The sequence below is a fragment of the Chanodichthys erythropterus genome, chromosome 21 (genome assembly GCF_024489055.1).
Source record: "Chanodichthys erythropterus isolate Z2021 chromosome 21, ASM2448905v1, whole genome shotgun sequence".
Classification (NCBI taxonomy): Eukaryota; Metazoa; Chordata; class Actinopteri; order Cypriniformes; family Xenocyprididae; genus Chanodichthys; species Chanodichthys erythropterus.
In genome coordinates this window covers 26,742,034-26,756,031 of record NC_090241.1, presented here as the reverse complement: position 1 = coordinate 26,756,031, position 13,998 = coordinate 26,742,034, and the positions used below count along the sequence as shown (strand labels likewise).

General features: G+C 33.3%; 1 protein-coding gene across 1 annotated transcript; it reads right to left on the bottom strand.

Moving 5' to 3' along the window:
• Positions 1-193: 193 nt before the first annotated feature.
• On the bottom strand, positions 194-9,858 carry entpd8 (ectonucleoside triphosphate diphosphohydrolase 8). The gene is made up of 10 exons (XM_067373980.1): positions 8,613-9,858; positions 8,193-8,327; positions 6,738-6,855; positions 5,934-6,084; positions 5,680-5,839; positions 4,909-5,139; positions 4,493-4,759; positions 949-1,059; positions 649-783; positions 194-388 (listed from the first exon to the last, which is right to left on the bottom strand). Exons 2-10 carry the CDS (start codon positions 8,316-8,318, stop codon positions 194-196), a joined length of 1,494 nt encoding a protein of 497 aa, XP_067230081.1. The 5' UTR covers positions 8,319-8,327; positions 8,613-9,858.
• Positions 9,859-13,998: the final 4,140 nt, after the last annotated feature.

Genomic DNA, 13,998 nt, shown 5'->3' with positions numbered 1-13,998 from the left:
AACTCACAAAAAGAAATATCTCATTTTTGTTATCATAATGTCAAAATGTATAGATTATTTCACTGTTTGTAAGGTCTTTGTGAAGAAAACATCTCAAACAGTAGTCAAAAGAGTTGTGTGTCGATCTTCATATCTGAAATATAAGTGATAAATATTAATGTAAACATAAACATTCACTCATGACACATACAACTTAGTGCTTTGGATCACGGACAAACAAGATGCCTATAATAAGTAGACTGAGGAATAGGGCAAATACGATGAAAAAAATCTGAGCCGCCCATTGACTGTGCAGCACCCCTGTCACCGCTCTGGAGTGTTCAGAGGGAATCATGTTGGTCAGGTTCAGCATGTAGCCCAATGTCCATCCAATATCTGTGTCTCCTACCTGTAACCATCATAAGATCATATATGAGTACAAATCCCCACATCACACTGATAAGACAGACAAAGGAAATTTCTAGAAGCAAGAGGTTTCCTCATATTGCTGGAGCAGAGGTCATCTGATATAGGTTGAGGCATATGTTATGCCGTCAGTGTGCTTTTGATCAATGCAAGTTACATCCCTAATGATTTATTAATCACTAAACAGCTTCATTGCGACACAGGAAGGCTAATAACTTACATTTATGAAACTGTGTTCCTTACCTGTTTCTCAAACGAGATTTGATCCCAGGTGTTATTGAACTTGTATCCTTTCAGCAGAATAGTCATAATATAATGAGCAGAAGCACAATAATCTTTCAGATATTTTGCCTTAATGGCTGGATTTTCAGCAGTAAGCTGCAGAAAGGAATAACCACCATGAATTTAAGGATCAGCATTCTCAAATATACTAAACATTTATATACTAACTAATACAATATACTAACACTTCTCATCTCACCAGGCTTTTTACAATAAAATGTAGGATTATTAAATATATTGTAATAATATCTGTGGACTCACAGTGGTCCAGTTTTTGTTGCAGTGAGTCTCAATAGTGGAAACAACCCGTGTCAGTGGAGCTTTTGGTGCAAGGCCAAGGAAGTCAAAGGTGTAGAAGTATGCTGAAAAAGCCTTCGGTGGGCATGAAATAGCTTTAGTTATTTTAAGACAAGCAAAACATGAATTATGGCAAAAAGGATAGAGGATAATTTGATACAGACATCACTGAAAATATTCATTTGTAGGCTACTTCTGTACGTGTTCATTCAGGAATCGCTTCATTCAGGAAAGGATTCATCAGATTGAACAGTGCTGGGTAGATTACTTACAAATTGTAGTCGGTTTACTACTTTTAAATTAAAGACAAATTGTACTTATGTAATCGGACTACTTTCTGATTACTTTTAGATTACTCTTGACCTAACTTATATTACATCAGGGTTCCCCAGACTGGGGTTTGTAATGGAAATGCAGGGGGATTGTGAGTTTAATGAAAAGTTATTAAAGGGTTAGTTCACCCAAAAATTAAAATTCTGTCATTAATTACTCACCCTCATGTTGTTCCACACCTGTAAGACCTTCATTCATCTTCAGAACACAAATTAAGATATTCTGATGAAATCCAAGAGGTTTCTTTTATCCTCCATTGAAGGCAACGAAATTACCACATTCAATGTCCAGAAAAGTAGTAAAAACATTGTTAAAAGTCAACATGATAACAGCGGTTCAACGTTAATGTTATGAATCAACGAGAATGCTTTTTGTGTGCAAAAACAAAACAAAAATAACTTTATTCAACAAGTCCTCGTCTCTCAGCTATGCTATTTTCGGTGCAGCTTCCAGGTTCAATATCCGAATAGCGGCTCAGTATTGGCCGACGCCTCTTCACGTGGGCAGCACGAGGCATGTATGTGATGCTGAAGCAGGAGCCGGCCAATAATGAGCCGGCATTCGGACGTAAACACGGAAACGCAGCACTATGCCAACTGCTTAACAGACTGACAGGGAAGAGAAAAAATTGTTGAATAATGTCGTTATTTTTGTTTTGGTTTAGCGCACAAAAAGTATTTGCGTTGCTTCATAACATTAAGTTTGAACCACTGTATTCATGTTGACTATTTTCTGGACAATGTGGTAATTTCTTTGCTTTCAATGGAGGATAAAAAAAACTCAGATGTCATCAAAAATATCTTAAGTTCTGAAGATGAACGAAGGTCTTACGGGTGTGGAACAACATGAGCGTGAGTAATTAATGACAGAAATTTCTGTTTTGGGTAAAATAACCCTTTAATTAAATAATAAAAAGTAAAATAATTTAAAAATAAAAACAATAAAAAATAAAACACTTATTAAAAAAGATTGCTTTCCTGCATGTCATGACCATTAACCGACATCAGAGAACAGTGAACTTAATATGATTTATTATTATTATTGACTTTTATTATTGACCTAACTTATTAACTTACTTCAAGTAAATAAATTAGGTCAAAAAGTTTCAGCTGGCAATTTTTTTTTTTTTAAAGTTGGGGAATCCCTGCATTGCATTTAATTAAGAAATTACATTAATTTGTACATTTTAAAGTATTTTAAAGACAAAAGCCTTCCAAAGACAGGAATATATGGTTAAATGACTCACTGAGTGAGTGATAATTCAAATAATGATTAATGTGCTCATCAAGAGCTGATTAGATATGCAGTGTTGCAATGTTCTGTATTTTGAAGAAAACATTTTTTAAAAGTAAAATGATTTCTATAAATGCAGTGACCAAATGTTGTGTGGGTCTCAGTTTTCAGTGATATTCACATGACTAGTGGCTGGTCTGTGTGTGCAATTCCACAAGCTTGGAAGACCTTCTGAACATTTGTAAGCAGTAGGCTTTTTTTAGAAAGGAAAATTTAAAAGTAGGGAGAATCAATGAATCATAAATACTTTACTGCCATTGTGAGAACAACATGTAATCAATAAAAAAGTGACTAGTCTGATTATAAGTATACTTTAAACAGTAATATAATCTAATTACTTACTTTTTGGAATCTGATTACATAATCCAGATTACATGTAATCAATTACTACCCAGCACTGAGAGTGAATAATTCAAACCAGCGACTCATTTTTGTGAACTGTTTAAAACGGGTCCCCAACCCTGTTCCTGGAGATCTCCCTTCCTGCAGAGTTCAGCTCCAGCCCAGCTCAACACATCTGTCTGTAATGATCAAGTGCTCCTGGAGATCTTAATGAGCTGATTCAGGTGTGCTTTATCAGGGTTGGAGCTAAACTTTGCAGGTAGATAGATCTCCAGGAACAAGATTGGGCACCCCTGGTTTAAAAGAATCAGCTCATTCACTGCACTGCATTTGTTGCTCTGCATATTTTTGATTAACCAAAAAGTCATTTGTTTTTTAATCTAATAAACTGGTTGCATTGAAGCCATTATTGTTTTCATGTGCAGTCTGCTAGGACAATTTGTTTCTTGACATTATTTAGAGATACACATCATATTTAAGATGGCGAATTCATAACTCAGGTAAAATATTTTTTCTTTTTGCTGTGGCAGGAAACACTGCAAAATAGACAATCAAATATTGTATAACTTTTTTGTTTTTGCATGTCCATATAAGGTCATGTAAAAGACACTATATAAAAAACAAAAGTTGTGTTATTCTATATTTTCCACAGTTACTGTTTTAATTTCCTTCATGACATTAAAGCTCCGAACTTAAACATAATGCTATTAATTAAAGGGTTAATTCACTCACAAATGCAAAGAATGTCATTAATTACTCACCCTCATATCATTCCACACCCGTAAGACCTCCATTCATCTTTGGTACACAAATTAAGATATTTTTTATGAAATCCAATGGCTCAGTGAGGCCTCTATTGAGAGCAAAGCCACTGAACCTCTCAAGGTCCATAAAGGTACTAAAAACATATTTAAATCAGTTCATGTGAGATCAGTGGTTCTACCTTAATATTATAAAGCGCCGAGAATACTTTTTGTGCACAAAAAACCCCCCCAAAATAATGACTTTTCAACAATATCTCATGATGGTCGATTTCAAAACACTGCTTCTGAGCTTAACAAATCTTTTGTTTCGAATTAGTGATTCAGATCTCCTATCAAATGGCTAAACCGCTGAAATCACGTGACTTTGGCGCTCCGAACCACTGATTCTATTCATAACACTCCGAAGCTTACTTAAGCAGTGTTTTGAAATCGGCCATCACTGGATATTGTTGAAAAGTTTTTTTTTTATGGTGCACAAAAAAGAATTCTCGTCACTTTATAATATTAAGATTGAACCACTGAACTCACATCTCACATGAACTGATTTAAATGTTTTGAGTACCTTTATGGACCTTGAGAGGTTCAGTAGCTTTGCTCTCAATAGTGGCCTCACTAAGCCATCAGATTTTATCAAAAATATCTTAATTTGTGTTCTGAAGATGAACGAAGGTCTTACGGGTGTGGAACGACATGAGGGTGTGTAATTAATGACCTAATTCTCATTTTTGCGTGAACTAACCGTTTAATAAAGATTTGATAAGGAAAGCAACACTCACAAAGAATTCGCCATTGACAGGAGGCTGATAGGTACCATCCAAACCACAGTCTGGTGATAAGGCACAGTTGGTGAGGTTAACAATGTTCTCCATTAGAGAAAGACAGAGTGATGAATTACCCGTTCCTGAGAAAATGAGTCTAGCCGTGGGGGTAAAATTGTTTGGTTTGACCACACAAGGGGAGTTGTAAAGTTCAGCCATAGTAACATTGACTATATATCCTTTGTGGTAGCATGGGTGATTGATAAATTGTGTTGGTCCAGCAGTCTGGATGAAGCAAAAACACCATATCAGACATTCACTTTGTCCATATTTTTAGACAATTACTTTCTTTCTAAACCTACATACAGTAAAGGTGTTGTGCTAAAACTGGTATGGTACAGATACTGCATTATGTCAACCCTTTAAAAACCAACCTTGTGAAGGTATGCCTGAAGTTTCTTCAAAGCCTGGTCCTTGCCGTAGCACAAGTAGCTGTGTGTGTACAACTCATACTTGTACCCATAGAGCTGGAGATTAAGAGCTGAATCTGGGACTCTCACTGGGTCTTTTGGGATGAATGAGATCTGTGTTGATGCACCACCAAGATCTAGCGCTCCAAGGATCGTTCCTGCTTTAGGGTGGATCCAAAGGCCCTCAAATGTGTGCTGCAAGGAAAACCATTAAGAGATACAGGATGTTCTAACAAGAGAGGCCATTAAACATTTTACTGTTGTTGAGTGACTGGCTTAACTGATTCAGTGAAATGAATATAGTATCACAATATGTTCAATGGCCTTTAGAACTAATGACAAATAAAAATATCCAAAAAGACAAGGAAATAACTAGTTTCAAATTGTTGATGTTGCATTGGTGTTGGTTGCTCAACTTTCTTTTTAATTAATGAACTATTGTCCATACACATGTATAAATGTGCAGACATAAATATGTATAAATACTGTGTGTGTGTGTGTGTGTGTGTGTGTGTGTGTGTGTGTGTGTGTGTGTGTGTCTGCAATGTTAATTCTTAAATTAAAACCAGAAATTATAATCTTCATTATACATGTCATTATCTGTATGGATTACATCTATGTTTTTTAATAAATCAATACATGTGTGAAAAAACAAACTTACCCTCAAATTTGGAAACAGCTGCACTAATAGCCAATCAGTCCTATTTTCATCAGTACTGTAAAGACATTAGTCACCTTGATAAATCTTTCCAAGAGGTAGTTGATGGTGATCCAGCCATAAGCCCCCTCCTCCATGCCAGTGAGTATTCTGGCCCCTCGGAAATCAAATGGATAACTTTGGATTGTTTTGGAGATTTCTATGAGGATGCTGTCTGCTTGACTTTGGTTCTGTAATCTGTGATATAAATGATAACACTGATCATTTATGCAAATATAGATAAATATTTTCTAATTTTTATGATAAATCAACCAGATGTTGATACATTCACCTAAGAAGTCGCATGCCAGCAGTGGCACCAAGGTACACAGGTGTAGCCTTCCGCTGTCCTTCTGGTATTACTGCTTTGGCAACATCCAAGCATTTCTTAAGACTTTCTCCAGCTGCTGGTGGGTTTTCGGCATAGCTTGATATGCCATCACCTATTAAAAATAAATAAATAGATACAAATAAGAGCTATATATATACATATGATTTTAAATATGTGACCCTGGACCACAAAACCAGTCATAAGTCACACGGGTATATTTGTATCAATAGCCAACAATACATTGTATAGGTCAAAATTATTGATTTTTCTTTTATGCCAAAAAGTGTCAGGATATTAAGTAAAGATCATATTCCATAAAGTTATTTTGTAAATTTCCTACCATAAATATATCCCCAAAAAAATGTTTTTTGAAGGAAATATGCATTGCTAAGGACTTCATTTGGACAACTTTAAAGGAGATTTTCTCAATATTTATATTTTTTTGCATCCTTAGATTCCAGATCTTCAAATAGTTGTGTCTGTTCAGCTCAGATGATGTATAAATCTCAATTTCAAAAAATTGACCCTTATGGCAGGTTTTGTGGTCCAGGGTCAAATATGGCCGATCTTACTATTGAAACCATTTACAGTATGTTACTTACATATAGAGTGAAAAATATATATAGTGTAAAAGAATTACAAAAAGTGAATGCAGTAACTAAATGACTGAATGCATTAGATCAGCTTTGACACCTTATAAGACATCATTTAATCCCTGAAAATAACAGAACTGAGAGCTGTTAAAGTTCCCTGCGCTGTACTCACCGTCTACATCACAGCTCTGTTTCTGAGAGACTATTCCAGTGTTGTTCTCTTTGTTGCCCAGCCACTGGTACAGGAAGAGGGCTGTGTGAGAGGAGCCGGCATCAAACACAATCCCATACTGAGGAAGTCAGACAAAGAGCTCCATAAATTTAGACAAAACTTAATTTTGGGATTTATTACTTAGGGAAACACAGACATCCTGAGAGAAAACTTTTGGCAACAACTATCACATTCATGTTATACCACATGATTAGCTAATAAAACAGTGATTCACTATTAGTTTATATTGGAAAATCATGTAGAATTTGTTTGGTTGTTTGGTATGCTTGTGGTCTTAAAAAAACATGCTCTTGATTTTTCATGTTGTTAGAAGTTTTTACCTTAGATTGTTTTAACAGACATTCTATCCATGTGTGAAATATTAACCTACCCGATCTCACGGCAATTCGTACGTATTTTACAAGTTGGCTAATTCGTACAAATTTATACGACCTTACTCGTACAAATTCATATGTTTTTTGCTAGATTGGACATATTTTACGAGTTGACAAATTCGTATGAATTCATACGAATGACCTACCCCAAACCCTGCCCCTAAACCTACCCGTCACTGGGGTTTATACAAATTGTACAAATTTGTATGAATTGGCCACCTCATAAAATACATATGAATTGGTCATGAGATAGCATTGAATTAATTGATTTTTCAATTGATAGTACAACTATTTGTTATAATTAGTTAATGAAGGTATCATGAACTAATAATGAACAATACTTTTACAGAATTTATTAACTTAGCTAATGTTGATTTCAGCATACTAGCTATACAACATTTCAACCTGTAGGCTATAAGTTAACTTAAGTGTTACTGTTATTTTGATGTTTGTTTTTTGAAGGTTGAGTCCATCTTTTTATTGGTCCTAGTTTTATGATAATGTTTAATTTAATCAATGTAATTTCTTATTCTAAATTATTAAAAATAGGGGTTAAATGTGCCTTTTTAAAAAAAAAAAAAATCTAAAATCTACTCGTGGATATCTTAACACGAAACTATTAGTGCATGTGTCATATCCCAATCCCATTTCCATTCTTTTTCCCTCCATTTTCCTGTCTTGATTCCGAAAAGGTCATGAATATTTTTTTTAAAGCAGTGACCTTTGAAAACTTTATCATGAAAAAGGATTTTAAAATATTTCAAAGGCAATGAATTATCTGGAATGACTAGTCACGCTTTTACAAATATTATCTGGTGCTGCCAACATTATAACATTATATGATAAAATGGTAACATCTGCTTCAGATGAACTACATTAAGTAAACCACAGGCACTGCCAGCAGACATGAAAAATAACTTGGAATGAAAGTTTCTGGTGAATGCCTCCTCACAGAATCGCACAAGTCTATTAAGAATCCACACAAAACCACATCACAACTGACAGTTGAACATTTTTGCACCTGTTTTGAGTATGGCTGATCCAAAGACTGATGATTAGCAAGAGAGAGAATCAAAGCGATGATGGTTGTACAAGCTACGGCTGCCACTGCAGCACCCAATATTAGAGCTTTCATCTGAATTCCCATATCTGCAATCTGTCCAGAAACAAAATAAATGAGCACTACAGGTACAACAAGTTCTTCCACAAATATGGAAAGTTCATTTCATGACATTCCAAAGTGAAACAGTCAAATCCTTGATAAGACAAACATTTATCATAGCTTTGTTTATACTTCACATGCCCATTCAAGCCTACAAAGTGTACAAGTTTAAGAGAGTCAATGATTAACCAAGATCTTCCACTGATCGCTGTTATTTTAAAGCTGATTGGTAGGTAGACGAATACCAGTAACAGATCAGAGAGAAAGCAAGTGTCTTACCCTTTTCTCTCTCCTTTACTTGCTGAACTTTCTTTATGAAAACACATAGGAGACGTGGCCGTATAAAGACAGCACAATGTTGATACCTCCACACCTTTACTCCAGCTGGGAACTGAAGTTATACTCGCACTTCCCCCCGTATATCTTCAGCTCATTACACACACACATAACACACTCACTAACTTTTCCTCTTTCACACACACATACAGTTGGGTGCTACACACACCCTTGGTTTACAAGCTCAACGCTTCGTTGGACCAAATATCTTCTCTTATTTTTATATTAATGTCAAAAGTTACATTTTTTAAAGTTTTTTAAAGAATTTAACAGGACGTCCTTTGATATGTGGGAACTGATAAAAAACCTTATCTGAATAAAACCAAAAGAATACACTAACCTCATCCACCAATAACAACTGTTACTTAATAACTAATCTCTCTGTGACTCTGTTGTGTTAAAGTCCTTGGTTTAACATTGTAGCTCCACACAAATTTACACAGACGGACTCTTGTTCCATTTGTAGCAGAAGTTGTGTTAACATTGTTCACAATGTTAGGAAATCTGATTAACCTTCACTAAAAAATAATTAGACTTAAAATAAACATCCTGAAAACAGAAAAACATAGTCTTAGAAAAAAATCCTAGAATATTTTTAATGCCAAAAAGGTTTTATATAAGGAGAAATATCTTTTTGTATCTAAATTGCATGATACGTTCATGTTTAATGGGTTATTTAGATTTTTTTCTATTTAAGCTATTTATTTTAAAAAAAAGAGAGTTGAGTGAATTCAAGCAAACACAATTCAGTTAAGTCAAAGCAAAATGACTCAGCATCATTGCGAAAACCAGTATAAGTCATGGTTAACTTTAATAAATATTATCTTTTCATACCTCATCTTTTCATCTTAATCATTATTAATTTCTTGTTTTGTGAAGTGCCAAATCAAAGACTGATAAAGGGATAGTTTGCCTCAAAATAAGAATTCTGTCATCATTTACTCTCCTTCCTGTAAAAATGTATTTCTTCTGGGGAACATAAAAGATGCTATTTTGAAAAATGTAATATCCATACAATGAAAGTCAATGGGGTTCACATGTAAGATACAAATACTCTATATGGACTTTTAAAAGACATTTAAAATACTCCAATAAGTTGTAACCTGCAACAGTAGTAAATTCTAGATTAAATTTTAAAATATCTTCCTTTTGTGACTGAATTTCTGATTATTCTTTTTGCTTTCACAGTTCTTTCATTCTTAATGAACAATACATAAATAATAAATAAATTAGGACTGTCAAACGATTAATCACGATTAATCGCATACAAAATAAAAGTTTGAGTTTGCATAATATATGTGAGTAATGTGTGTAAATAATATGTATAAATACACAAATCATTAATATATAGCATATATTAATGAGAAATATGTTATTTATGTACAAAAAAAATTATTTATATATAATATAAATTATATAAAAATATAAATAAATACATATACTTGTAAATATTTCTCAAATACATACATGGATGTGTTTGTATTTATATATACATAATAATTACACACAGTACACCCATATATTAGGCAAACTCAAACTTTTATTTTGTATGCGATTAATCGTGATTAATCGTTTGACAGCCCTAAAATAAATGATTCATAACTGATGAATGGATATTTTCTTCACGGACTCATATGCAGCCAGGAATTCATTTTGTCTTATATGAGCAAGTTTTACAGTAAAAGTTACCTATGCTGTAAATGGCAAGAAAAACTTTTATTGGATAACACATTCCTAGCATAAACAGACTTGTGCATTTCTGTGCTATAGAAATGGCCGATTAGATATGGGACACGTGTGACAAACACCTTTTAATTTAATCACCTCAGCATCCTGATTGAGGGATTTGCAGTAACCATGTACTTCAACACAAAGAAAACTAATTGCTCACGGTCACGCTCAATTTTAAATTAGCGAGAAAAAAGACATGGTTGGGTCAGGACGTATCGTAAATCACCGCTTAAATCTTGTATGAATACCTTCTGTTGTTGTTCTCAATCACGCAATCACACCCCTGTGTGTTCAGATATTCGTGTTTTGAACATTTGAGCCTGTACAATAGAGATAAGTAATAGCAGGTGCATAAATATCTGCTCGATAATCCTGTGGGGACCGTGACATTGACTTAAAACAGGCAAGACGCACTGCTTGAGCTACATGATGTTCAGTTCACTTTGAAAAGCGAGATCAACTGGGACAAAGACTTTCTGCTTACTTGATATTTGCTATAACTATTTACTTAATTGGTCGATTTCAGCAATGTCACTGATTTGGCCTGAAAAATACTACTCCACCCTATACATGACATTATGGGATTCTAAGCAAATTAAGGGCATTATCAGATCAAAAGTCATAATACTCTGTCATATCCTCTTTGGTTGGCGACAGCTTAACTTATATGCACAGATGCCCCAAAAACAATAGGGAGAAAGCAATGACGTACCTCTTTTTTGTGCTTTAGAGTTCATGTCAATGCACAATCAACTGTAAAAAAGAAATTTGTGATCCATATGCTCACGTGTTCTCTGTTTGGTGAGACATTAAGAAAAGGTTGAACAATATGGGTGTACGTGTACAAAGTATTACAACATACAGTATGTTTATTTTCAATTGAATGACTTCAATGCCGTTTTATTTGCGTAGTGCTTTTCAAAATACATAGCCTACTAGTAAGATGAGGAAGGTAGGATGAGAAAGAAACTTTAGAAATAGCAGGAACATATTTAAATACATATTTTAAATACATTTCCATTTTCCATTTCAGCAAAATAAAAGTTCAAAGCTTCATTTCCATTTCATTCCATCCATTTAGTTTTGACAAATCATTTTCCTCAGTGGAAAATTACAAGATTGCTATAGGGTTACAGAGGGCACATAAATATATACTTTTATTTTGTATGCAAAAACGATATAGTGTATAACTATAACAGATAAATAATGTTGATTTTGTAGGGCTGTCTTTTTTTTGCCAGTTATATTAGTTTCCACAGAAACTTCATGTTATATTTTTCTCTATTTAATGTACTATTTAAATTTGTATAATTAAATCATTACAAAGGCTCTGTTTCTTATGAAACATTCCAATTTTTGTTGTTTTTTGTAATCAGATATTTTCTGTTTTCTGATATTTATCTTTTAGCAGGTGCTTGTCAGTCCTGATCTAACAGACCCAGGCATATTTACAGTATATATGCTGCTAAATAATAATTATTCATTATTTGGAAATAGTAAACTCCTCCCTCTTTTTAAATCGTTGTCATTTTATTTGAGAATTTTTCATGGCCCAAATAAATGTATAAAAATGTGTACCATTATTTAAATATTAACAGTTTCAAATAATAATCAAGTAATATTTTAGGCAGAATAATCATTTAAATGATCTGTTCTTCCTGTAGTTTTAAGGACGAGTGTATAGGTTTGCTTTGATTCCATTTGTGAACATAAATCAATAGTAAAGACATAATATAGCAATTATGTATAATAAGCAAACATGTGCATATAATAAACTGTGTCCTTTTTATAGGGGTCAGGTCATATAATTTTGAGTCACACCAATAAACCATTAAAATGTGTTTTCATAATAAGCTGATGTTTGATAGACCTAGATATCAGCATTTTGTTGTATTTAAAGGGTTATTTATGACTAACTGACTGTAAAAATATACAATAAATTATTGTAACAAAAGTAAAGGTTTTCATTTTCATTTTTCCAAAATGGAGAAATGTACATATGTACATAATCAGTCTTAGTGAATGCACTTTATGTTATTTGTTTAAACATTTACTTTGTTTACCAGCTTAAACGATTACAACTGCAATATGTTTTGTGAACACTGTGCATACTGTGTAAAGTGTATAATATTTATCTTTCAAATAAATCTTTCAAATTTGTGCAGCCTGTTTGTTGTAATTTGAACCACACCTGCTCTATCAATAGGTGTTGGCAGTGGTAGCTAATGTCATCACAGACAAATCTTTCACAATATCTTTAAGCAACCCTATTAAATAAAAAATTCACGGTTTTAAACTCACCGTTTCCCAAACCACTATAACAAAAATAAGACTAGATTTTAGTTTACACTAGCATTTTAGTTTGGAAAGAATTCACAAAATTGCTCTAATTTAAGAGGATTTTGAATTTGAATTATGCGGTTGAATTCAACACTGTCGGGGAGAAAAAAATGTGATGTCCGTGTTATGACAACTTGACATAAACCAATACATAATAACCCGTCAGTTTCTTTGTCATGACAACTTGACATTACCAAGACAACATAACCTGTCATAAACATGGCAGAGTAATTATCAAACTTAAACTACTTTGGTTTTTAACATTAACATTACATTACATTATTTTGGTAGCACTTCAGTATAGGAAACACATATATAAACTATTAACTATGACTTTTCTGTCAATAAACTCCTAATTTACTGCTTCTAAATATAGTTAATTGTTAAGTTTAGGTATTGGGTAGGATTAGGAATCTAGAATAAGGTCATGCATAATAAGGCATTAATATGTGCTTAATAATTATTCATAAATAGTAAATATTCTAGTAATATGCATGCTTATAGTAATAAGCAACTAGTTAAAAGACCCTAAAATAAAGTGTTACCATTATTTTATAACAGTGTCATTTTTTTAAGAAGTTTGAAATGGTCTATTATCAGACTTTCTGCTGGAGGAAACTTGGAGGAAATTAAAAATATTCATGACGCTGTTATAAAATTATTTGTCAGAGTATTGTCACTTAATGACATTTTAATGACAAGTTCAATTTGTACCACTGTACTTGAGGTCAAGATACATATTTATGACACTCTTATAATGGCCTCATGACAGCCAATGTCAAAACCAACCACATGACATTACATTAACTAAAATTTAATGTAATGTTAACCCATAAAGCTAAATAATGTCAAGTTGTCATGTCAAAGACACTGACAGGTTATGATGTATTGGTTTATGTCAAGTTGTCATAACTCGGACATCTCAAACAATGTCATCTTTGCATTAAAAAAGACATAATTGAGCAAATGACACTTAATGACAGTTGTCATAAACATGCATAAAACCTTCATATTCATGACATGTGTCATGTCATAATTATGAAGGTGTCATGTCAGTCTTATGCACACCCCTTCAAGTAAAGTGTTACCCATGATTTTAATAATGTATTAGTAAATGTTGAAATTAACATTAACAAAGATTAATAAATGCTGTAGAAGTGCAGTTCATTATTAGTTAATGTTAATTAATGTAGTTGACTAATGATAACTAATGAAACTTATTGTAAATTGTTACCTACATTTCAAACAGAATCATAGT